The 23048-nt window shown below is 47.8% G+C and overlaps 9 protein-coding genes and 1 non-coding gene across 10 annotated transcripts; 4 read left to right on the top strand and 6 right to left on the bottom strand.

Moving 5' to 3' along the window:
• Positions 1-757: 757 nt before the first annotated feature.
• F5Y00DRAFT_247562 (peptidase C14) lies at positions 758-2357 on the top strand. Its single transcript, XM_048009291.1, has 6 exons — positions 758-1178; positions 1247-1283; positions 1341-1401; positions 1489-1968; positions 2031-2126; positions 2192-2357. The coding sequence occupies exons 1-6, from the start codon at positions 899-901 to the stop codon at positions 2195-2197; spliced, it is 960 nt and encodes a 319-aa protein (XP_047860890.1). The 5' UTR covers positions 758-898; the 3' UTR covers positions 2198-2357.
• Positions 2358-2792: 435 nt separating this feature from the next.
• Positions 2793-4684, top strand: F5Y00DRAFT_273441 (TAP-like protein-domain-containing protein; the record flags this gene model as incomplete). Its single annotated transcript, XM_048013179.1, has 6 exons — positions 2793-3112; positions 3202-3243; positions 3306-3559; positions 3621-3732; positions 3797-4448; positions 4550-4684. 6 exons carry the CDS (start codon positions 2793-2795, stop codon positions 4682-4684), a joined length of 1515 nt encoding a protein of 504 aa, XP_047860891.1.
• An 828-nt stretch (positions 4685-5512) lies between these two features.
• F5Y00DRAFT_273442 (uncharacterized protein) lies at positions 5513-6508 on the bottom strand (the record flags this gene model as incomplete). The annotated part of the gene is made up of 1 exon (XM_048013180.1): positions 5513-6508. The coding sequence occupies one exon, from the start codon at positions 6506-6508 to the stop codon at positions 5513-5515; it is 996 nt and encodes a 331-aa protein (XP_047860892.1).
• Positions 6509-8776: 2268 nt separating this feature from the next.
• Positions 8777-9100, bottom strand: F5Y00DRAFT_266057 (uncharacterized protein; the record flags this gene model as incomplete). Its single annotated transcript, XM_048011881.1, has 1 exon — positions 8777-9100. The coding sequence occupies one exon, from the start codon at positions 9098-9100 to the stop codon at positions 8777-8779; it is 324 nt and encodes a 107-aa protein (XP_047860893.1).
• Positions 9101-9113: 13 nt separating this feature from the next.
• Positions 9114-10624, top strand: F5Y00DRAFT_273445 (uncharacterized protein). The gene has a single exon (XM_048013181.1). It carries the CDS (start codon positions 9668-9670, stop codon positions 10610-10612), a length of 945 nt encoding a protein of 314 aa, XP_047860894.1. The 5' UTR covers positions 9114-9667; the 3' UTR covers positions 10613-10624.
• Positions 10625-11511: 887 nt separating this feature from the next.
• Positions 11512-14720, bottom strand: F5Y00DRAFT_247563 (MIF4G-domain-containing protein). Its single transcript, XM_048009292.1, has one exon. It carries the CDS (start codon positions 14378-14380, stop codon positions 11777-11779), a length of 2604 nt encoding a protein of 867 aa, XP_047860895.1. The 5' UTR covers positions 14381-14720; the 3' UTR covers positions 11512-11776.
• A 1-nt stretch (position 14721) lies between these two features.
• On the top strand, positions 14722-15625 carry F5Y00DRAFT_184734 (dolichol phosphate-mannose biosynthesis regulatory protein). Its single transcript, XM_048005066.1, has 3 exons — positions 14722-14927; positions 15036-15116; positions 15179-15625. Exons 1-3 carry the CDS (start codon positions 14925-14927, stop codon positions 15365-15367), a joined length of 273 nt encoding a protein of 90 aa, XP_047860896.1. The 5' UTR covers positions 14722-14924; the 3' UTR covers positions 15368-15625.
• F5Y00DRAFT_273451 (uncharacterized protein) lies at positions 15626-19968 on the bottom strand. The gene is made up of 2 exons (XM_048013182.1): positions 19218-19968; positions 15626-19099 (listed from the first exon to the last, which is right to left on the bottom strand). Exons 1-2 carry the CDS (start codon positions 19400-19402, stop codon positions 15883-15885), a joined length of 3402 nt encoding a protein of 1133 aa, XP_047860897.1. The 5' UTR covers positions 19403-19968; the 3' UTR covers positions 15626-15882.
• Positions 19969-20589: 621 nt separating this feature from the next.
• Positions 20590-20700, bottom strand: F5Y00DRAFT_t141. The gene has a single exon. It is a non-coding gene; the product is annotated as a tRNA-Leu (tRNA).
• Positions 20701-21683: 983 nt separating this feature from the next.
• F5Y00DRAFT_247567 (uncharacterized protein) lies at positions 21684-22977 on the bottom strand. The gene is made up of 2 exons (XM_048009293.1): positions 22711-22977; positions 21684-22629 (listed from the first exon to the last, which is right to left on the bottom strand). Exons 1-2 carry the CDS (start codon positions 22895-22897, stop codon positions 22331-22333), a joined length of 486 nt encoding a protein of 161 aa, XP_047860898.1. The 5' UTR covers positions 22898-22977; the 3' UTR covers positions 21684-22330.
• Positions 22978-23048: the final 71 nt, after the last annotated feature.

Genomic DNA, 23048 nt, shown 5'->3' on the forward strand with positions numbered 1-23048 from the left:
ATTGATTTGATTGGGTGCATCCCCTACCCACCCTTACAACAGCTAATTTGATTGGTCAAAAGCTTATCTTATCAGTTTTACTGTCATATGGTCCGTGCACTTGAATTTTGAGCCCTCCCCCCCCCGGTTGGAATTTAGAAGCGAAAACTTTCCTCCGAAAACATGTGACGTAAGCAAGCAAGGAAAGTTTTCTTAATAAGCCTTGATTCCTTCTACCTTCTATCATTTATTCCCGGTACGGATGCACAATACCTATTAGCGGTCTACGGATTCAGCCCTACGACGAAAAAGCTTTACATAGTAGGTAATTTATATTTTATATTTATATTTACATAGGTAGATGTAGGTACAGATATCCCCTGCCTAATAACTCTGGATAACACGTGCAACAAATCAAATTCCCCTGAAATAGTGTACATGCCAGGCATGAAGCATTATGTTAGGTATCTATCATGCATCATGCCCATCCATGCCCATGCCCATGCTCCACCAAAATTTACATCTGTGCGATTTCCTAATAAGATTAGGATTATAAAGATTAGGATCTAGCTATTGTTTATACGCGTAGATGTACATAGGTAGGTAGCAACTACCTCATTGCATGAGTGCCTGGATCACTATAGCTACCTAGGTACGGATCCACATCTGTACAATACGGGTCTGTACCTGTATGCAGTGTTACCTTATAAGCCTATAAGGTGTCTGACATAGTAAATCATTTGAGGCCGCCGTTTCACTAATATCAAGCTCGGGAATACGGCATGTTTAGGTATATTATATATTTAGATCAAGTGCATATCCGTCTTTTTGAATGCGCATTCTCAACCTCCATAGGGTTTACCTACCTTAGGTAAGATAACTATTTACGTTTACGTTTACGTCTGATTTAAGTCGCATCATGGCCCGCAAGAAAGCTCTTCTTATTGGCATCAACTACTTCGGATCTGAGCATGAATTAAATGGCTGCATCAATGATGCCGAAAATATCAGGAACTTCCTCGTCGAGGAGAGGGGCTTCTCACCCAGCGCTCACGACATGGTCATGTTATCGGATACCCCTGAAAATGATGGTACACCATTTTATCCAACGGGCGCCAACATTTTGGCAGCGATCAACTGGCTGGTTACCAGAAATCAGCCTGGTGATATACTTTGGCTGAGCTACTCTGGCCATGGAGGTTAGCTATTTAGTTGCGACTATACATGTAGTGAGGGCTAATACGTAGGTACTTAACCTAATGCATAGCCCAGGTTAGGAGTAATTCAAGAGATCGGCCTTCAGGGTAAGTTTGTCGATGTAAGTAAACGGTCTAGGATTTTTAACCCCTAATGTGAACCAGCTTCGATGATACGATATGTCCGGTTGACTTTGCAGAAAACGGACAGATTTCGAGCGAAATAGTGAGTTCTCGGCCAAGTTCGACGCCCTTGATATTACTTCTGATATTACTTCTCCAAGACCCCACACTAATATAATTCGTTGCCTAGTTGCATCGATCGATCGTCTCCCCAGTGAACCCAGAATGCCGTCTTACCATACTCTTTGATTGCTGTCATTCCGGCTCGGCCTGCGAATTGCCTTACGTCTATCGACCCGACGAAGATGGCAACGTCAATATGGTTGACACCATCAAGAAAGGAATCGGGTTGATTCGCGCAGCCGAGGGACTTTTCGAAAGCGGCTTTTCCATGTCTAAAGTAGAGGACGCTAAGATGCTACTTGGCGGTGCCACTGACTTCTTCAACGGACTGCATCATCGTCGGAACGAGGATGTTGATGAGGATGGGCTCGCCGTTGAGAATTACGAGGAGCATTGGGAGACGGAAGGCAAAGATGTCTGGATGTTCTCTGGATGCGCTGACGATCAGACCTCTGCGGATACATCCATTGCCGGAGCACCCACTGGTGCCATGTCTTGGGCTTTCCTTAGGACTCTGAGAGAGAACCCTGAGCAGTCGTATATAAACGTGCGTCTTAGTATTAAATACTGAATTCGGGGTAATCAATTGCTAACAATGAGATTCTTTAGGTCCTCCAGAATACCAGAGAGGAACTGGCACGGAAGTACTCTCAGGTACCGCAACTCAGCTGCGGCGGCAGATATGACTTAGACCAAGTACTCATCGTAAGTAGGATCGTATTTAAGTTAGTTAGTATTAAATGCGCTTGTTTTGCTAACCAAAACCGAAGCTATGAGTTATCAATAGAAAAGAGAGCACGAGGTGGATGAAAAGCGAGGTTAATCAACCCAAAGCATTTAGTTTAAGTTGAAATAAGAAATAAGCCTCTTATTTACGTAATATTGTAGAGAGTTATACGCCGTATACATGCCTTATAGATGACGTATAGACCTGACAATCATCCTTTCGCCAAGTCTTGGCTGTACAAGAAGCGGAATCGCGAGCAGCGCTCAGCTCTGACGCCAAGATCCAGCGGGCTAAGCGTAGGGCTGAGATAGGCCGCAATAGGAGATACGGCGTATTCTCGATTTGCCAAGAGCCGTATGAATCTTACAGAACAAAGACCTTGATTGGCTAACGTATTCAGAAGCAAAAGAGGAATTGAATTGATTCGCTGTATGAGAATAAGCTTCTCCAGATTTACGTCGATGGCACTTTCGGCTGTAAATGGGGCTATAATACAGGATCGTGACATAGGAGGATGGCAACGTTCATTTGTGACCGTCATGAAGTTACTTTTGTAAATATATAAAAGGATTCGAAATGCCTCGACTACCTAGAGTTATCGAAATTTACATGACATCTCAGCTTCATAAGTAACTAAATTCAACATGATATTTTCGAAGACTCTCCTGCCGTTATTCCTTTTGCTCGTACCCCATGCCAGCAAAGCGGCAACCGTCCGCCGCAGTAATAATACAGACATCAAATGGGGACCATGCAAACTCAACACTACACTCCCGGTGCAATGCGCCCAACTGCCCGTCCCGCTCGACTACACCGACAAGACTCGTAGCGACACTCTCAATCTCGATCTAATCAAGTACCCGGCTCGGAAGCAGCCGAAGCGCGGTAGCATTCTCCTCAACTTCGGCGGTCCGGGCCAAGACGGTCTAGAAAGTATGCTTGCTTATGCAGAGCTGATGGGCCCGTATGTTTGATACTAGTTTAATATTGCCGAGCTCTTCAGTTCGGTATAACCTAAAGAAGGACTAACTAACACGTATATTATTACAATAGGACTACTGGAGGTTACCACGATCTCATAAGTTGGGACCCAAGGTAAGTAAGTCGTTTCCCTCACGATACCCCATATCATCGCATATACTAACAATGCTGTATAGAGGAACGGGTAAAACTCTTCGGTTCTCATGCTGGCCCGACGATACCACAGGGTATTACGCCGCTATGGGAAATAGCCTGGCTGGCAGTGCGGACTCGACGGTGGGTAAACTCTGGGCGGAGGGTAGCATTATTGCGACCCGGTGCCACGACCAGCAGAAAGAGACCGGCCAATTTGTCGGCATGGCATTCGTCGCAAGGGACATGATGTCCATCGTCGACGCCCTGAACGAAGATGGCATGCTTCGATACTGGGGTGAGTGCGATCCCAGTCGCAAACTGATGTTTAACGCACTAATAAGCTAACTTCTTCCTAGGAATTTCGGGTGGCACTACGCTGGGAGCTACCGTTGTCGCGATGTTCCCCGACAGGGTAGAGAGAGTTGTTCTCGACGGCGTGATGAATGCGCATGAGTACTATAACTCTTTGTATGTGCCCCCTTTTCTCGGTATAACATCCCAAAAACAAATCCAACTAACAAGCTGAATCTAGCGGCGAACCCGAGATGGTCGCGTCCACGGACGCTACTTGGGAGGAATTCATGCGCGGGTGTATCGCAACGCCCAACAACTGCGCCCTAGCAAAAAACAGGACATACGATGAGTTAGAAGCAGTCATGACCGAGCTCTTCGACACCGTCCGGAACAACCCGCCCGTCTTCAACGGCACGGTCGTATTCAGTTACGATCTATTCAAGGCCCACATCTTCAGCACGCTATACTCGCCATCGGACTGGCCGGGCCTAGCCCAGGCGCTCGAGGACGTGCTACAGGGCAACCTGGAGACGTTCGTGAGCCGGGTCTTGGCATTCTCGATCCCGTCTCAAGACCAGGCAATCCTAGGAATCCGCTGCGGCGATAAGAAGCTGCGGACGAACAAACTATCCGATCTCGAGCCCGTCTTCGAGCAGTATCGTAAGACCAGCAAGTGGTTCTGGGATTGGGCCTGGGGGTACGACGTAACGCCCTGTGCGCAATGGGGATTCGAGGCCAAGGAGCGGTACGAGGGTGATTTCCAAGTCAAGACCAAGAACCCCGTGTTATTCGTCAGCAACAGCTTCGACCCCGTCACTCCGCTCGCCTCGGCTAAGAACATGAGCTCTGGCTTCGAGGGAAGTGTTCTTCTTACGCATAACGGTCACGGCGTGAGTAATCTTTTTTTTTTTTTTTTTTTTTTTTCCTTCTCCTTCATTTTCTCAGCCCCTATTTTATGCCCTGCGAACTAGGAGCTAACCATTCCATACAGCACCTGTCTCTCACGCAGCCGTCAAATTGTACAAACTCCATCATCCAAAATTACTTCCTCGAGGGCAAGTTACCTGCGCCGGGAACCGTGTGCGAACCCAACTTTCCGCTGTTCGATCCTGCCGCCTCAATGTAGTAGCGGTAGGAATATTAATTTCATCTTAACTCTTGTTTTTTGTATGTATAACAGGTACCTAGAATATTTTATCCTTTAGATATCATGTATGTTTATAAAAGGGGGTCAGCATTTAGAATTCCTATACACATTTGTTCTTACCCAGTACACCTTGATATAGGTAGTAACTCACTTGTTTTTGTAATAACTTATTAATACAATCATTCATATGCTTGATAGAAGTTTCTTCGGCGGTTCATTAATGAGCCTATCATAATGATGAGTGAGTCTTATATAGTAGCTAGATATACAAGACTTACCTCCCACTTCGAGAATACAACCGGGTCTTACGAACGGAAGGGGTTATACTAAACCCATTACCAAAAAGCTTATTTCATGTACATATGTATAATATAGTCATCACGATCTTGAATCTTCACCAAGGCAATACATTATCATGGGAGTAACAAATAGCTTGATTCCCACCAATCTTAGTAACTTGGTACGTTGTCTACCTGACAACTAATGCCCGTCCACGCCTAACTCCGTTATCCTTCCGAAAATAAACAAACCATATCCTCCGAAACCAAACTAGAACCATCCTCATTCTCATTTCCCTGGGTAGTAGCTAGAAGAAGTGCCCTTTGCATACTTAACCCGTCCACACTAAACCAAGCCTGTGCGAAAACCGTAACCCCTTCCCTATCATAGTAGACTGAGGAAGTTAGGTTCACCGAGGAACACTATGGTGAAGTCTCCCGGAGCTAATCGCCTGAGGCTGTTGACTAGTTAGCATTTTTCGATGAAGGCTAAGGCGATTAAGACATACCATATGGTGGGATAGCGCCCTTAACAATAGTAGTCATCCAGTTCAGGAATCCACTTCTGCGCCCGATGAAGAAACATCTTCATGCCTGAGGCGCTGTCCTTTCCTAACCATTTGTAACCCCAATTCATGACCCCATCCGTCTTCTTGGCCTCCAGCTCCTTTACCATCCGTAAGTTTGGCTGATATTTCCGGAGGTCTTTGGGGTTCCAATATTCATCCCGGCTAGGTTTAGGGTTTGCCTCCTCCGCAACTATATGCTGCTCAACCACGATTGCATGTTCCTTATAAGCTCGCGATCTCACATCTTCCTTCCACCGAGCCTCACTATCTGGATTGATGCGGCTTTGGGGCTCTGGATCGTTGCGGCCTCGGGGCCATTTCTCCGTGCTCGGCCATGAGACTTGGTGTCTACCCCTGGTGCCAAGGATGAGATCGTAGTAGTCGCCCATCCGCAACCCCTCCGGGAATTCGAACTCTGCAATGGTTGTAGGCAAGGATAATCCGTGGCACATCTGGTCATCTCTGCGAATTTGCCAAAAAATCCGCTTGATGGGTGGCTGAGACACATACATGTCGCGCCAAGATGCGTCTTCGAATAGCCATGGTTTTATGATATCAGAGTGGAAGTGCCAGATGATATCCCTCATCCAGACATGAGTGAACGGTCTGTCCTCGGAGTCATTGCGCTCAAAAAGGTACACGCTGAAAAAGGGTAAGGCTACCGATGCCAACTTGAGATTCTTGATGTATCTCTTGTATGGGGTCATGGAGTTGGGGCTGGCGCGGAAGAATAAGCCCTTCTGCAAGCTGGGCGATCCCTTAATGACATCTCTCCATTGTTTCGATACTCGCTGCATGTTTACGAGAAGCTCGGTTTTGTTAACCGAGGAAAGGATTTTCTCGAGAAGCTCGGCGATTTCGAAGACCCGCTCCTGAGCCGGCTTCTTCTTGACGAGGGAAGATGAGGGTTGGTGGTTGGTAGTGAAGAGCCCGGTGAAGGGTATGAAGAAAGGCATATTGAAAGGCATGGTGCAGGGTATGGTGAATGGTATGGGATAGGTTGTAGATGATGAATGGGTCGTCTGAAGATGTTGTTATCTAATGTTGGACAACTGAATGCTTATGAGTAGAAGATGGGAAGAAAGAGTTTGAAAATGTGGGAGGGAGGTCATGTATATATATCTTTCAGAACTGGTGCATAGACCAGCTTACAGTTGAAGGTCTGTCACCGGTACAAACAATGACTGTGACAGACCTAAGTCCAAGGTTGATATAAAATGGGTCCGTGTCGAGACTTACCACGCAACATGACCGGACGGAGTGAGTCTTGAGTCAATGCGGAGCCGAGTCGCCCCGCTTTGACCCTGACAACGGGGAACAATCACTAACATTCAGCCCCGTTGTCGTTGTTGTCGAGGTAAGTGACAGTAGCAAGCACATTTTAGACTATGAAGGGTGGTCAGTATCTTGATACGTACCTTCACACGTACCTTCATACCAGCTAATGTCAAGGACAAAACTCCACAGGTGTATGATAACTTACCCACCGAGACTGGTACGTATACCGTATACCGAAGAATAGCTTGGATTGTACCTAAGGTACAACACCCTGCCTTACTATTAACCGTGCTCTCTTGAGAAAGATGGTTCGTGAGTCATGCCACTGCTAACGTACCTACCACATAACCACCTAGGTGTAGATATGCTTAACAAGACAGGTACCTAAAGTACCTCTTAGCTAGACGAGACGTACCTTAGTACCCAGGTAAGTCACCTCCGTAGGTACGTACGTATGGTATTTACCTGAGTGTACCTAATATATATAGTACATAGGTACGTCCTAGTAAGGGTGAAGTTGAAATATAATATATCATACGCGAAGTAAATATATGTGAAGTAAATAGTAAACAAACTCTGTTTACCCCCTAATAGCCTCAATACGTCGGTACAGTCGATAACATTAAATATAGTAATATAGTAATGAAAAGTCATAATCTCTCTAAACGTATACCAGTCTCTCAAAACTGTTTGGGTGGGCGTTGAGGCTTAACGAAATAGTAACAGATATCGACGGCGTGCCTTTTTGGACGGCATTACACTATGTTGCTTCAGCTAGTATAATGAAGCACTCTCAGTAATATCCCTTCATATTGTGCCAATAATAGGTGTATTGATAACCTTGGGCGTGGTTATATTACTTGGAGTAATCAACAAGTCTGCGAGAAGCGAGGGGATATAAACAGTGAATAGAAATATAGTTAACTAAAATATATTCTGTAGAGAGTTCGGCTATGTACAACTATATATACTACATTCAAAAGGTAAAACACTATGTTTACGTTTGCAATCGTCTATGATGATATCTCTAGATGGCAAATAATTGATCAGCTTGACATGGAAGCAAGTAGGTATCAATTGCCCTCTACGGAGCAAATTTCTTTAAGGTGCCAGGCCGAGTGCTTACAAGTTAACCATGTAAACATGTAAACATGTAAACATGTAAGGTCATGTACCTATCTACAGTAGTTTGAGCCTTTTAACATACCTAAACAGTGCAATCACATATTCTACGTGTAGGGAAGCAACCTCAGCTGAGCAACATATCAAATATACGTAATAGGGGTAGAAGCGCACGTGAGACCGGATATGTCATCACATTTAACTAGCATATTATATTTACAGTATCGTTATATTGTTATTACAAAGTATAGAGGTAGATTAGGTACCTAACTCAACAGCTTAACTGTACTTTAATCATTATAGATCACTCCACGTTATAACGAATAATACCAAGTGGTTAAAACTAAGCTATATCGCACTTTGGCTATCAAGCTAACGCTATTGCTTGCTAACGATGGGCTCTGCAGAAAAAAGCAAGCAAGCATTAACAAATAGGTAGGTAAATAAGAAACAGACAGGCTTCTACCTATCCAGGGAACAAGTATTTACCGCAACATCTCGGATTACACCCCCTTCCGCAGCCGGGCTATAAGATTCGTCAAAAATACTCCAAAGCCACTTAACCGCCCTTCCTTTCCCATTCGCGATCTCAGACACATGCCCGCCCACACCATTCCTCTCGTACGTGATATCCGCCCCCCCTGCTGCAGAACCTCTCTACCAGTTGGTCCGTCAGGTTTACCGGGCAGAGTTCATCCCTAATAGCCTTATATACGAACATACCTGAGGCATAGCAGGCACCCCGTGGAACCCGCGCCACCCTTCCACATTGAACACACTGCGCAACACCGGATCTTCCATCTGCCGCCCCGCCTATGAAATAGCTATAGATAGATGTACTTCATCGCAAAAGCTCGAAGGGAAGCGCTGAGATCCATATCCTTGGCGCTAAGGAACTCGCTTGCGGTCTCTGGACGGAGTCGGCTGCGGACGCACGCCGCGGCTTCGGAATATTGCGACATTGTCCCGAGGAGGGCGGCTACTAGGGGAATGGCGATGGGGCTCTTGTTTAACATGTCCATGTTATCCAAGGAATGGTCTACTAGGACTCTTACCACGACCCCGGAGATGTCGAGCTCAGGGGCATATCGAAGCTGCGGTTCGGCGGCGGCCTCGGTGGCGATACTGCCGCCGCTGTAACCCCACATGGTGGTAGTGATGTTGGTATCGCCGGTCAACCACGCCAAGTTGAGAACCGCGCGGATCGAGTCAAGTGTGGCATGTCCAGCCAGTACCCTTATGGCCTAGGTGACGTGGATTACACCCTGAGTCACTTCCAACAACCTTGGACTTAGGTCTGTCACAGTCATTGTTTGTACCGGTGACAGACCTTCGTATTGGTGACATACCTTCAACTGTAAACTGGTATATGCACCAGTTCTGGAAGCTATATATACCTGACCTCCATCCCACATTTTCAAACTTTCCTCTTCCCATCTCTCACAACAACATAAAAAAAAATAAAAAAAACAACTTTCATATATTGGTTGACTCTATCATCCATAGACTCAATCATCTACAAACTTACTTTCCTGTTCACTTGGGCGTCTCTGTCCACTCAATCGTAAGTGGATTCAATCGTCTGTCAACGAAATCACCTGCTAACTACCTAGGTAGCTAATCAGTTCAGTTGACGCGACCTTCGCCTCGTCTATCCCCAGCTGCACACATCATCACCCTTCACCCGTCACTCAACTTTCATCTTCATTGCCAAGATGGGAGCAGCCCCGAGTTCGACTCGGAGTTCAGCTCAGAGCTCATCTTTGAGTTTGGTTCAGGCTTCAGCTCGGGATCGCGCCTTCGCAGTCACCGAGATACTCGAAATTATCTTCTTGCACATCGATAGCAGGGAGCTTTTCCTCAACGTGCAGCGGGTGTGCAAGGAGTGGCGGGCGACTATCGCGGGATCTCTCAAAATCCTGACAGCCCTGTTCTTCCGCAGCAGTCCTAAGTCGCTGAACTGGGAAAGGTATACCAAGAATCACTATGTCGCATACCTTTGGCCAAAGCTTTTCAACGCGACCTTATTCCACTGGGGATCGTATCCCAACCACACCAAATACAGCTACATGTCGCTTGATGAGATCCGCAGTACCCTCGATTACGGCATGCGGGAAATATGGCTGGCTAATAATGTTTCCTGGCGAGAGATGCTTGTGTCACAGCCGCCAATCACAAAGATTCACTGGCAAGTGTGGAGAGAGGACGAAGAGGATCTTCGAGAACCGCTGCCTGGAACAATAGCCGAGTTCAACTTTCCAACTGGGCTACGCATGGGGACTTATTACGACTTGATCCTCGGTACCAGAGGCGATCATGAGATCACATGGCCGACCTTGACTCCTGGACACCATGGGAGACGGGATCTTGGACAATGGGAACGCGAGCAGGCTCGGTGGGCATTTGAACAAGGCGCAATTCTCATCCAGCAACGCGTTCACGAGGAACCCCTGAGACTCACCTTCCTGCGAGACACATTCTGGGACCCGAAATATCTTCACTACTACTACCGAAATCTCACTGCACTCAGGAGACGAGAGGTCAAAATCGTAGGCGGAGGTGTGACTTCGGAATATAAGACAAGCGGGACTGATCAAGCCTCCGCCATGGAGATATTCCTCCGTTATGCCCAAGATCCCGTCACTCCCATGGCCTACTAGTCCTGACAAGATGAGACTGACGCTCCAGTACATGGTATGTCCAATTGTCCTGGCCTATACTGAAAGTTGCTAACACAATAGCAGGCTAAGCGATCAGTCTTGGGTACTCTGGTAACTTCTTCATGAGCGTTACTTAATCCGTCTGGCACTCTAGTAGATGGTATGTCTGGTGACCTTAATCCTCACTGAAAGCTACTAATAGAATAATAGGCCAAGTGACCGGCTCTAAGCTAGCTTCCTTTGGAATGCTACTCAAACAGTCTGAGTCAGGTTGCCCCCATAAGATGTGGGAATGGATGGAGGGATGGTCTGGCGTTGGGGATGGATGGATGTGAAGCCTATATGGCTATTGCGAGGAGGATTCGCATTTACTTAAGACTTACTCCGTCCGGTCATGTCGCGTAGTAACTCTCGACACGGACCCAATTTATATCAACATTTGTAGACTGGTCAATCGGTTGAGAAGTACGTTGATTATCGTAAGTCTGGTGGTAGAGTATATTATACGAAGCCGAGCTGTTATGTACCAATAAAGGCAAGATTAGGTACTTAGTGCAGGACGTATCCTGAAGATAGTACCAGGCTCATTAGTTTCAAACCCGGCCGGTGCCTTGTACCACGGGTCTTTACTAGGAGGTAACGGTTGAGATACTGGGCCCTCATCCTGGAATATGGAAGAGCCTGATTGCTGTGAGACCTCACGAAGACCAAACAGCCAGCTTAGAGGGCGCACACCGGCGTCACTCGATTCTTCAACAGGTGGTGACATAGTAGTAAGATGTTGCTTTGCCCCATGTTCAGTAACCCTAACTGAAATGGTAAGCTTATTCTCTTGTGGTATAGAATCCATTGATCCTGCATATGGTTATAGAGATAATACGACGGGACTTCGTACTAGGTACTCGTCAAAATTACGGCCAATGCTTTGATATCTAATCTACTGCTGCGGTAACTCCAGTCTGTGATATATTCTACATTGAAGTAAACCTAGCCGGCACAAGTGCAAGTGCAAGAGCAAGTTCGAGAAAGGCCAACACCGAAACTCAACTATGGATTCCGTAGTCCATTTTTCATTACTTTACACCCACCCTACGCTATACTCCCCACCTTGACGGAAACGCTCCCTTGCGGGGTAAATATCCTCCGCTTCAATATATGTAATACCTAACCTCTAATCCTACTATCCTGCTTGGCGCGGGGCGGCGGCGACCCTGTCCGAGATCTGCTAGGGCTGTGGCTGTACCGTCTTCTCTTTTTATCGACTGGGGTAGGTGACCGGCTATCGTATCGCGGCCTCTTCTTGGGAGCGCTGCTGATAGAGCTAGTATTCCTACGTCGCCTCGGGGGTGATGATGGTGATCTGGAGGAACGGCCCCGCTGTAAAGGAGGGGATCGAGATCGGGAGTAGCTCGAGCCACGGCGTGCTCGACCAGGGGGACTAACCGAGTATGAACCTCGTCTCGCTGGTGCCCTACGTGGGGGCGGGCTCCGACTCAATGACGGTGGTCTTGCTGCTGCTTTGCGAGGAGGCGGGCTGCGGCTCCGTGAAGGTGTGTATGAGCGGGATCGTGTGGAACCGCGGTCACGACTATACGAACGTGGTCTACCAGCTCCTCGTGCCGGTGGTGGGGTTACCGATCTGTACCGTGAATAATTGGAGTCGCGACGACCACGAGGTGGACTAGGGGAACCAGAATATCTCTTGTTAGTCCGCCGCGGAGACGGGCTCCGAGACGAACTATACGAATACGATCGGGAGCGGGATGGACTCCTACTCCTGCTATATGATGCCGATCTTGCTCGTCTTGGCGGTGTTCGAGATATCGATCGGCCTCTACCAAGAGCCCTTCGTGGCGGCGTACGAGATCTAGACCTAGACGAATAGGAGGAACCAGTATATGATGAGTAGCTAGATACGGAATCTGAGTCGGAATCGTCGGCAGCAGGAGGTGCGGGAAGAGTTGGCTTCGGCATATTGGCCAAGTACTCTCTCATCTCCTCCGTCAGGGCACCCATGCCGATACTAGTAAAGTAATTGATCGAGAATCGTACGTTACGGGGGTTGTCGCGTGGGAACAGACCCGTAAAGCTTTCTTGCAGCATATCCTCCCGCATTCGCGCCTGTAACTTCGTCATGCCGAGCTCTTCTGAGATCTCTTGGAATAGGATCTTGATGAAAATTCTGCTAGCAGAGGTCGTCTCCTCTTCGTTTAGATGTATGACGGACATAGCGTGCCAGCCGATAGCGTCCGAACCAAACATGTGGCCAAAGAATCTCGCAATGTTTCGTAGTCGATTTGTCTCGTATCGGTGAATCGTTTCATAATATTTTTCAAAGCTCTGGGTAAAAAGGTCACACCATAATCGATTGATCTTGGCAAACCTTTCCCCAATCAAGCCGAAAAACTTTGAATACGTCTTTTCCTGACTACAGCACTCTACCACCATAGAAGGTAGCTCAGGCTCCTGGCCAGCTGGTAGGTTAATCTTCATGAGCTTATGGACACATTCTTCGGGGTCCATGCTGCTCATAATGGTGAGGTAGATGGTTTTACGGAGATTGACGAGGTCGGTGTTAGACTGGTCCTTGATCTCCATGGCTTTTTGCTCCTCGTCTTCTTCCTCAGAGCTTTCATCCTCATCGTCGTCATCTTCATCGTCGTCACTTCCCTCTCCAAGAATCTCCGCTCGTAGCCTCTTATAAGCTGCTTCGTTTTCCTCCCATTCCGGATCAAATTTGAAAATGTTGAGTCCATCCTGGACGTCCAGGTCCGCGCTTAGGTCAATCTTATGTGTAATCTGATCTTCCTCCTCGATTAAATCTAGCTCCTCCTTGATCGCAGGGTTATCCTTGAATTTGTCCTTCCGTACTTGGAATAGAACCTCAATCATGAACTGTACCCGCTTGTCGATATCCGCCTCATGAAGGATATTTCTGAATTGGTCAAAGACGATACCTGCAATGGCCGGGTTCATGTCCTCCAGATGCTGTCCCACTTCCTTCGTCAGACCAACCGCAATCTCCACGCTGTCATCCGTTGGTTTCTGTAATAGCAAGACCAGCATCTGGGCGGCCAACATCTCGTGCACTACCTGTTGATTGACCAGATGCGCAATGAACGTAGTCGATGATAAACAAACCGCCTTGTCATTCCGCTTGAACGCTTTCCTGAATTGGACAACCAGTCTTTTAACAAGTAGCTCACCAACCTGCGGTAGCTTCGTGTTGACGATAGCCGCCATGGCTGCTAGGACCGGGGTAAATGGCAAACTTGCCGCTTGCGCTTTCATGATGCTTCTGCAAAAGAGTCCCCGTCCCCTGACCAGATTCTCCTGGAACAATTCCGGGACGATATGTTTAATGTTGGAGACGTTGACCTTATTGATAAGGCCGTTAATACTCTTCTTCAACGCCTCCCAGGCCATCCGCTGATATTCCTTGCTGGTCTTATCCGTGATCTGGGCCTGCAGCGCTCGCAGACGTGCAGGAGGGATATACGTTCCTCCCGATCGCATACCTAAAAGCTTCTGGTACTCGGCTTTTGCTGCCGCCTGCTTCTCCTCCTCGGTAGGCATCTTGGGCGGCGTGCGCTGACGAGGTGGCGAACGTTGCCGGGGAGGTGAGCGACGGCCGCGGTCGCGCGCAGGTCTATACGTATCACCACCATCGCGACGTTGACCACGATCGAGATCGCGACGGGGAGAGCGAGGAACGGGAACTTCGTTCGGCGATCGTTCGCCTAGGTGGCGCGTCTCGACTTCGGCCATCGTCTCTTACTACCCTGGAATAAATTATATAGGCTATAGTAGTAAATTGATGACCTGGGTGCCGAGGTACAACCAACTAGTTAGTTATCCCCCGCCGTTGGGAAAGTTGTCGTTGAAAAAGGATGAAGTTGGGCGATGGAAAAAAGTTGAAGCAGGCAAGGGCAAATGTGAACGTGACGAAAGTTTGGACGAGGCTGGATTAGGTACATAGCTCTTGGGAAAGTGGGACCACTGGTAACACCTAAACTTAACACACCTGCATTAGCTTAGTAGGTTCCTATGTACCTAAGACAGTATGTATTGTACAATAGGTACAAGCCACATAACCAAGCCCCCAGGCCCTTAGACCTATGTAGTTCAATTCGCTATTCGTGTCGCGTCTCGTTTCCTTGGTTCCATAGGAGACTTCGATTTCAAGCCAGGTCATCATCTACCTCAACAGCAACCAGACTCAGACAAAACCTATACCAACTATCTACTTACCAACTCACCACGTTCCTTACCTAAACCTAAAATCTATTCGTTTATCATCTTGTAATCGACAATGGTACGTCTATATATCCCCCTCTTTCGTCTTCGACTTCTTGCGCCGTGCGCTGTGCGCATTGCACCATGATATAGCTTCCAATCTTACTAACCTCATACCACCTTGCAGCTCGGTACTCTTGTCGGTTTAGCCATGTTGGTGGCCGCCTCCGTCGTCTTTCTCTACTATTCGATCTGGACGTTGGCTATGGTACGGCAACATTATTTACCCCCTTTTATCTCAATCCCGTAGTCTAACACATCTACGTATAGCCCTTTGTCGATTCAGACCACCCACTCCACAACTTCTTCCCACCGCGGGTCTGGGCTATTCGTTTACCCGTTATCCTCATCCTACTTGGATGCGCCGTTGTCGGCTCGTTCCTGAGCGTCGTCATGATCCGTAGCAACAGGAAGAAGGCTGCTAAGGCTAAGGCCGCAGCATCTAAGAAGAAGGCGTAGGTGGTATTGGCTCCGGGAATAAAAAAACGTGTACTTCAAATACGCGGAGAAATTGGGCGAAGTTGGACTTGATTGGACTCTAGTTATGGCGTTGCAAGCGTTATATTGAGGCAGCTTGCCGATCTATGTTGCTAAATCTACGTAATAAACCCCTAATGGTAAAAGAGAAAAAAATGAACAATAATCAACACAGTTCACGTCCTGGAAGATGAATGCCAGAGGGGATTTGACGGTATCTAATTGAGTTGTGTTCTCAACTCCGTATTGTTGGGACTATATAGTTCGTGTCTGCAATGCAATGCAATATGATCTTATGCAATAGACGCCAATCCCACCGTTCCGTGCCTTTCGAATCCAAACCAGATAAGCGAGGGTCTTAACAGGGTGTGTTCGCAGAGATAGCTTTGTCTGTTGCCTCTCGCACATGTTTGCGCAGTCTGAGAATCAAGCTCCCGTGTTGAACCGAAACGCCTATACAAGTAACAAGGCCAATTCCTCCAAGTTTGGCATATACCTCAAACCCTCTGGTCCGCAAAATCAAGTACTTCGCAATCATCCTCAAAGAATCCATCTTCGTCGGCGTCCGTAGATCTATTACCGCCTCTACGCCGTCGGGTCGTGACTACGATTTGCTCATCGTTCTCGCCAACCTGCAGGACTCGCTCCATAGCTGAGGCGGGTAGAGCACGGTGGTCATCGACGCTGGTGCTAATATCCTCTTCAATGAAGTGTACTATCCCCACGTTCACCCTGTCCACGTTTAAGACTTCTCCGAAAGCCCATGGCTGTTTCGGGGGTGTCCAGGACCGCCGAGTTTTGCCGCGCCTCGGCGTATCCTCCGGGGCCGCAGCCTGGCGAAGTTCAGATACAGAAGTTGCAGACCCGTCACCATATAAATATAGTCCCACCCGTCTATCAGTGTGGAAAGGCTGGTAGGGTGCGCTAGACTCTATCTCAGCTTGCGGGATGAAAGTCTCAGGGCTATATTCGGCGTCGGTAAGTTGTGGTCGAGGATTAAAAACTAGAGTGTTGCCGCCGTCATGTTCTTGGTTAATGGGGTCAAGATCCTCGATAGGGTCGATAATCTGCTTAATAGACGGCGCAATCAAATCGTCAGGCAAGTGATTCAACTTGAAATCCCTGTACTGATTGCCACGCTGGAAACGAGATTTGTCCTTTCCGGCTATTGGTCTTCTGCTTTTTCCAGGAAAAGTCCTAACTAGCCCATCTCCTAATACGAATAGGTTGTGATACTTCTTACCAGTAACCCATGTCGCACAGAACGGACCAGGCAACATGCTACCGGGTGGTAGGCTGACACGGTTCTCTCCTGTGTGCCGTAGCTGGCTGATGGCGGTCCCCGCGTTTCCCAAGGAATGACTAATTCCTGCAGCAAGTACCTTGCCTCCATATCCAGCGCGGTCCATGATGGTGGACGGCGTTTGCGAGTTTGAGCTCGTACGCCGATGGCGAGAAGTTAGAGTCCGAGTGGCACCGTAAGCAGAACTAAGTGCATTTGATGCCAACGAAACCGCCGAGGGTGCATTTTCAGGACCCGCGGGTAGTCCATCCTCGACTCTAACCCGACGACGAGGAGGGGGCCAGGTGAACGCACTCGGAGGCATATCGAGCAAGTGCACTGTACCTCTCTCGGTCACCATCGCGGCCCGCTCTCCGTTTGGCCTCGCCCATGCCACATCAACGATACGAGCGACAGTCATCCGCGAAAATTGTGCGACCTGCCTTACTCGCGTCGTGTGGCCGTTAGTCAATTGCGAATTTTGCAAGGCCGAGGACTTCGTGTATTGAATACGCATCAGATCCCACACAGTCTGTACATCTCCTTTGCTGCTCGCAGTGAATATAGATAGACCAGTAGGAGAGAACGACAAAAAGCTGCAACCAAGTGGTGCTTTGAACGTAGTAACGTGGTGAACTGCAGCTGAATTTGACAAGCCCTGTAGGTCTAAAATCGATATTAGACCCGGTTCCTTAGTTACTGCCTGACCGGGTATGCCGTAAGTCGGAGGAAATTGTGATGCATCTGGTCTTCCCGAGTACCCCCCATTCCAGGGCGGTGAGCCCATCTGAGGCTGGCGAGATTGTGCTTGCTGGCCAGGCTTAGACCAGTAGTTTTTCCATAGCTGAGCCGACTGCTTCGTAACCCACCGAGCTCCTTGGATGAAATCCTGGGTAGTTTCTCTCATTATGCGGTTCATAACGCCGTCGGGAACGGGCTGATCGACATCCGAACTCTCATTTGGCAAGATGGGAGGAGCAAGGGTCGCTAAACCGGGCGCTTTACCCTCCAGCGGTACCGGAATATACGGGTTGAGTGATTTCTGAGGTGAAGGCGCTGGTGGACAATATGCCAACCACCTCCCCTTGATTGCGACGATAGGCATCTGCGGATGTTTTCCAGCAGTAAGCGGGCTTTGACTGCCATCTGTCTCAGGGGTTGAACCTCCGCTCAAACTTGTCCATACTTTACCCACACAGCAAAACTGACACCCAGGGTCTTGCTCGCATTTCGTCTGCCGGTATATCCAGCACTCGCCCGTGACCCCTGAAGAAACTAGAACGCTCCCAGCATCGGCGCGAAGTTGGAAAGCACCAGCTGGTGGCGGACTTCTAAAGACTGGGTTTGTCACTAGAGTCTTGATAGGGGTTTTTGGTGTCTGCAAGAGTACGTCGACGAGCCTGTTAGTTGTTAGAGAATATATCTCGACAGTGGTCTGATAGGCGTCTATTATTGGTAGCGCCTTTCCAATGCTTATTTGTCGCTGGTTGCTGTCTGACTGGGGCGTATGAGTACCATCTAGCCGAGGACTGGACGACTCATTAGAGTGGTGGTCAACAGCTATCTCGGGGGTGGCCAGTGGCACTACCGGTCCATGAATAACAAGGGCAATTAAAGGAAATATGCCGTACGGATCCGACATGCCATTCCAGGGTAGGATCTTTGCATTATAAACACCACCCCGCAGTCCTTTCAAACTGGCAAGCGGTTCTACGGCATGTTTTGTAACACTGTAAATATCGATGCCACCTTCGTAGCCCGCAAGAACAACATTATCGCTGCCCGACGTCTGAGCCCCGCTTGGGTTCGGAAGAGTATCAAATCCGAAGTAAAAACCCCTTTCACCCGGCTTCAAGCCAGCTTTACCGTTCAAATCGAAGTCAATATCAGGGGCACCGTAGAAATGAGCCTGAGGCTGGTGAGGTAACGGCGGGTGAGACCCAATCCGAGGCGGCAGGTATGGTGAATGCATCGAACTTCTTCGCACACCAGGAGGCGATGACGCCTGAGACCGAATGTCATTCGTGGGATAATGTGCATCTAGCTGGAAGCTCAAAGGTCGCCTAGTACCAGTAGGGGGGGAAGCAGAATAAGCATGACCGTTTACGAAATGTTGTCGCTGCTGCTGCGCACTCCAGGCATAGGGTAAGGACCGCGGATCCTCGTACGAAGAAGGTTGAGTTGGTGGAGAGTCGCCCATGATACTTATCAAGTTTGACGGCGAGCCAGCCAAGGGCCCCATCGCTCGCGCCCAGTCATTAGCACTCGGGGCCGTGCTGGCAGATGCAGAGGTCGTTGAAGCCGCATCCAACGTCGGGGAGAAGACTGCATTGCCGTTCGTGGGTATGGATGCGGGAACTGTAGGTTTCAGCTCCGGAGACGCCAGAGGGGAGTCAAAGGGCGGAGATGCATCGCTGGCATTATTGCTGCTACTACTTTACAGTTAACACACAAGTTCCAAGTTCCATCTACAGCCGGATTAAATCCCAAGCGACCAACGAATAAACGACTTGCTCGATAACGACTGGATAGGGGGTACGGAGTACGTACGAGAACTTAGCCCCATGTCTCGTCACCGCTGCGACAACCCCGCCGCTTTCTTTAACATTCTTGTCCTTCTTCTTTGAACCTGAGATATCACTTCCGGTAAGTTTTTGTGATCGTTTATTACGACTCTTTTTCCCCACGGAGGAGGACGAGTTCGGAGAGGTATCGCGGGTGGACGAACCGGGCATAGGGCGGTGCTAGCAGGACGGCCGGGGCAGTTTCCTGCTCGCCAGCGGAGGAGCTCGATAAGGAGCTCAACTCAGAATGTAGGGGTCGCAACGAATATCGCGAAGGGAGTACGTAAAAAAAGGGGGGAAAGAAGAATCAGGGCAGTATCGCAAATAAGTTGAGAGTCGGTTAAGGTTATTACGTCGAAGAGTCCAAGGTTGATTCGACAACTCGTCGGAGGGACAAAGACACACAAGCGCGTTGTACGCGATTGACACCGAGGCTAGGTTTAGGAGGGGAAGCACAAAGGAGAAGAAGACGCAGGCAGCCGAACAAAACGGCAGGGAATTATTACGATTTTGTAAGATCTTTCATAGACGAGGTTATCAAGAGATTATTGTCAGCACTGCTGTATAGTATGTACGTATTTAGAAAGAAGGGTATCGGATCTATGAAAGCTTTTGTTCAAATATGTTATGTAGGTAAGGTAAGGTATGGTATGTAAGTCTAGAGGAAGAACAGAACCGAGGGGAGGGGAGGGGGGGAAGAGTTGAGGTCAGGAACCTTGTAAGATAACCATTGTACATAAGGCACGTCCTCAGGAACGTGAATCCTGAGTCAATTGAATTGGAACCTGTATATACATACGTTATGTATTCCGTATGTAAGTACCGAATCAGTGCTGCTTTAACAGAAAGTACCTAGTGTATACTGTATAGTGTATTACATAGTGTAGTTTGCATAAAATAATACCGCCTCTTTCCGGTTTGGCTCTGACGTGAAATACCTATGTCATCTCCGTTTTTCTTCTAATATCACATCTTCATCTTGCTACATGTAGGTTATGTACATATTTCATAAGTACCTAATATAGTTGATCAATCACCTCTTAATGTACATAATGTTTCCCTGAAGCTACTTCATCTTGCGTTGCATATTCAATCTACGTCACCAGAGCCATGTCATCAATTCCAGGCATTCCGACGGGCTCGAAGAATTAGCACGATGGTCTACATACATGGCTCTGCGAGTGACTCAAGTCCGCCGAAAGACCAACGGGCAACTCAATTCGGCAGACCGCGGCTCGGAAACGGAGACTTGCATCAGGTAGTTATACAATATTGTTTACATGATAAGCCATAGAATTCTACGAGACGGTATCGACCAACGGCAAAAAGATATATCCGATTAGGGATATCAAGAGTTATGACAAGAGTGGGATTCGAACCCACGCGTTTTGCAACACTTCGATCCCCCTTTCGCAGGGTTAAGTTGGGTAACTTGAGCGAAGCTCCATAGACCGCTCGGACATCTTGCCTTGGGTAGTGTATAGAATAATTGTAGGGCTAATATTGTTCTATATTCATTTCGAAGCTATCATCGTGGGGTTACCATTCTCATAATAGTTAGTCATAATAGTTAGCTTGCTAATTAGTGTACCTAAGGTAATGTTGACTAAGAGGAACGATCACCTCTCAACAAACATTTCCCAACCGTTAGCTTAGTTACCGGTTTAGACCGTTTTTACAAACCGTTCTTACGCATTATTATTCATTCATAAGCAATTATATGAGTCAAGGCATGTGACTGATAACACAAGCAGCAACGGAAAGGAGGGGCATTAAACGGTATCTGAGTACATATCATAGGTACTAATAATCAACAGGGGTAAGTCTACATACGTGTAAGTACATAGGCGCGATAGGCACCATGTGGAGGATATGCTGGGGGTTTGTGGGGGTTGTTAGAAGCAAGGAACAAGGATAAATGTGTATATTGTTAGATGCATTAGGTGCCCTTTATGTTACATTGTACCTACCTAACCTACACTATTATACAATACAATGCAGCACAATACGGCGCATAATTCCAGTCCGGTTAGGGTGTTTTAACAAGGTACATGGTTTAATGATAAAGACGGATGGATGATAAAGGGGATTCAGCTCTTCCACTTCCCCATTGTCCAAAAGATGCACATGCACAACCCAGCTGCGAAGAGCCCCTCACTATGCAGCCGTGGCAGCATGGGAATGCTCAAGTGGATCAGAGTAAGACAATATACAGCTGGGAACCTTCAACTGACAGAGCTTATCCTTGTCTTACATATATATGAACAATAATCTATGTACGGATTATGTAGGTAGCAGTGAATGATGCCTCGATGCATTCATGTGAATCTCCCCTTATCAGCAGCTCCAATGCTACGTCATCAGCTCTTTACAACGTGGGCTCCGAAAAAGGACTTCCTTTGAAGAAAAAGGGGCAAGAAAGAAGACAACTCGTATGTACATACATATGTAGTAGTAAAAGGGGCACATTCGAGGTCACGGACCAGGAATCCAAATAATAATGATACACTATTTGCTCCGAATGATTTCATCACGGGACTTCGTCGTCATCTATCATCAATACACTAGGTAATCAATAATATACCAAACCAGTCACGCCCCCTGCCAGCCAGCCACCTATCTAGACTCCAGCTTCTCCCACCGCTCCCGCTCCCTTCCCATCCCCAACCCACCATCGTGATCAGGGCGTACAAGATCAGCTGACGCCGAGCTGAAGAACCATGTGTATGCGCGCTAGGCACGAGAGCAGATTGATTCTTTTTCTATTTCTAGAACAGTTAGTTTCTCGTTAAAGACTGGTGTGCGAGACATCCGTCTAAGTCAAGTCATGTATGTATATAATACACATAAGACTTGAGACTTTAAGTCAGGTACCCAGGGCGCAAGCAGGTACCTAAGTTTTGCAATTTCAGCAAACCCAAAAGCGTCCATCATGACAGAATTTATATAATTGCATCATCCCGGCGCCTAGCGGTAAACGGATCAGGCGGGATTTCCTATCCGCGCAATTCTACCGTCCAAGTACCACGTACCTAGAGGACAGGACAGGAGTGAGAAATGGTACATACAAACCAAATGCAAACGAGAGAAGTCACCGAGCTATTCGTCGTGGGTATCGAGTTTCTTATGCAGGTAGACTTGATAAAGCTTATACTTCAGTTCTCCCCGTTCCCGTTCCTCTTTTAAGATCGCGCGCGCCGCCCACGTTATCTCCAGGGTCTCGAGCTTCTCCCCGGTCGAAATCAACGTCCCTTCGATCATATACCGGGCCGCCGGTTTTTCTTTTTCGCCTTCGCCGTAAGCCGTCTCTGGATAGAAGGTGGCTGGATACACCGCCAAAGGTTTATGTTTTCGCGTCTGCACTCCTTCCCACATCCCCTTGCGCATTTGGCGAATATCTAGATACACGCCAGCAGCCTCCGTGTTAGCTTCTATGTATAGATGCGGTTTCTTATCTATCTCCGCTGGATCTCGCCTACCCTCAGTTCCCACTGCCATCTTATCTCCTATAATAACGGTGGCATCAGGTAGGAAGGAGTTGACCCAATCCTCGTCCCTTGATCTGTCATCAGATATGGCGTAGAACTGCGATATGAAGTTCTTGACTTTCCCATCAACCGGGCGATCGATCGGGAATAACGGCGTGTAATCATCGGAAGCCGCCATCACGAAGGTAAGCCCTAAGAAGTGAGCGTAAGTATTTATTTAGGCGTCACGATTTAAAGGGGGAAAAATGGAAAAATGATAGGGTAATACAGATTGAAAGAATTAAGACATTTATTTCGATCATCAGAATTGGTGATATTTAAATGTAACT

The sequence above is a fragment of the Daldinia vernicosa genome (genome assembly GCF_022497035.1).
Source record: "Daldinia vernicosa strain CBS 139.73 unplaced genomic scaffold F5Y00scaffold_64, whole genome shotgun sequence".
In the NCBI taxonomy this organism is placed as follows: domain Eukaryota; kingdom Fungi; phylum Ascomycota; class Sordariomycetes; order Xylariales; family Hypoxylaceae; genus Daldinia; species Daldinia vernicosa.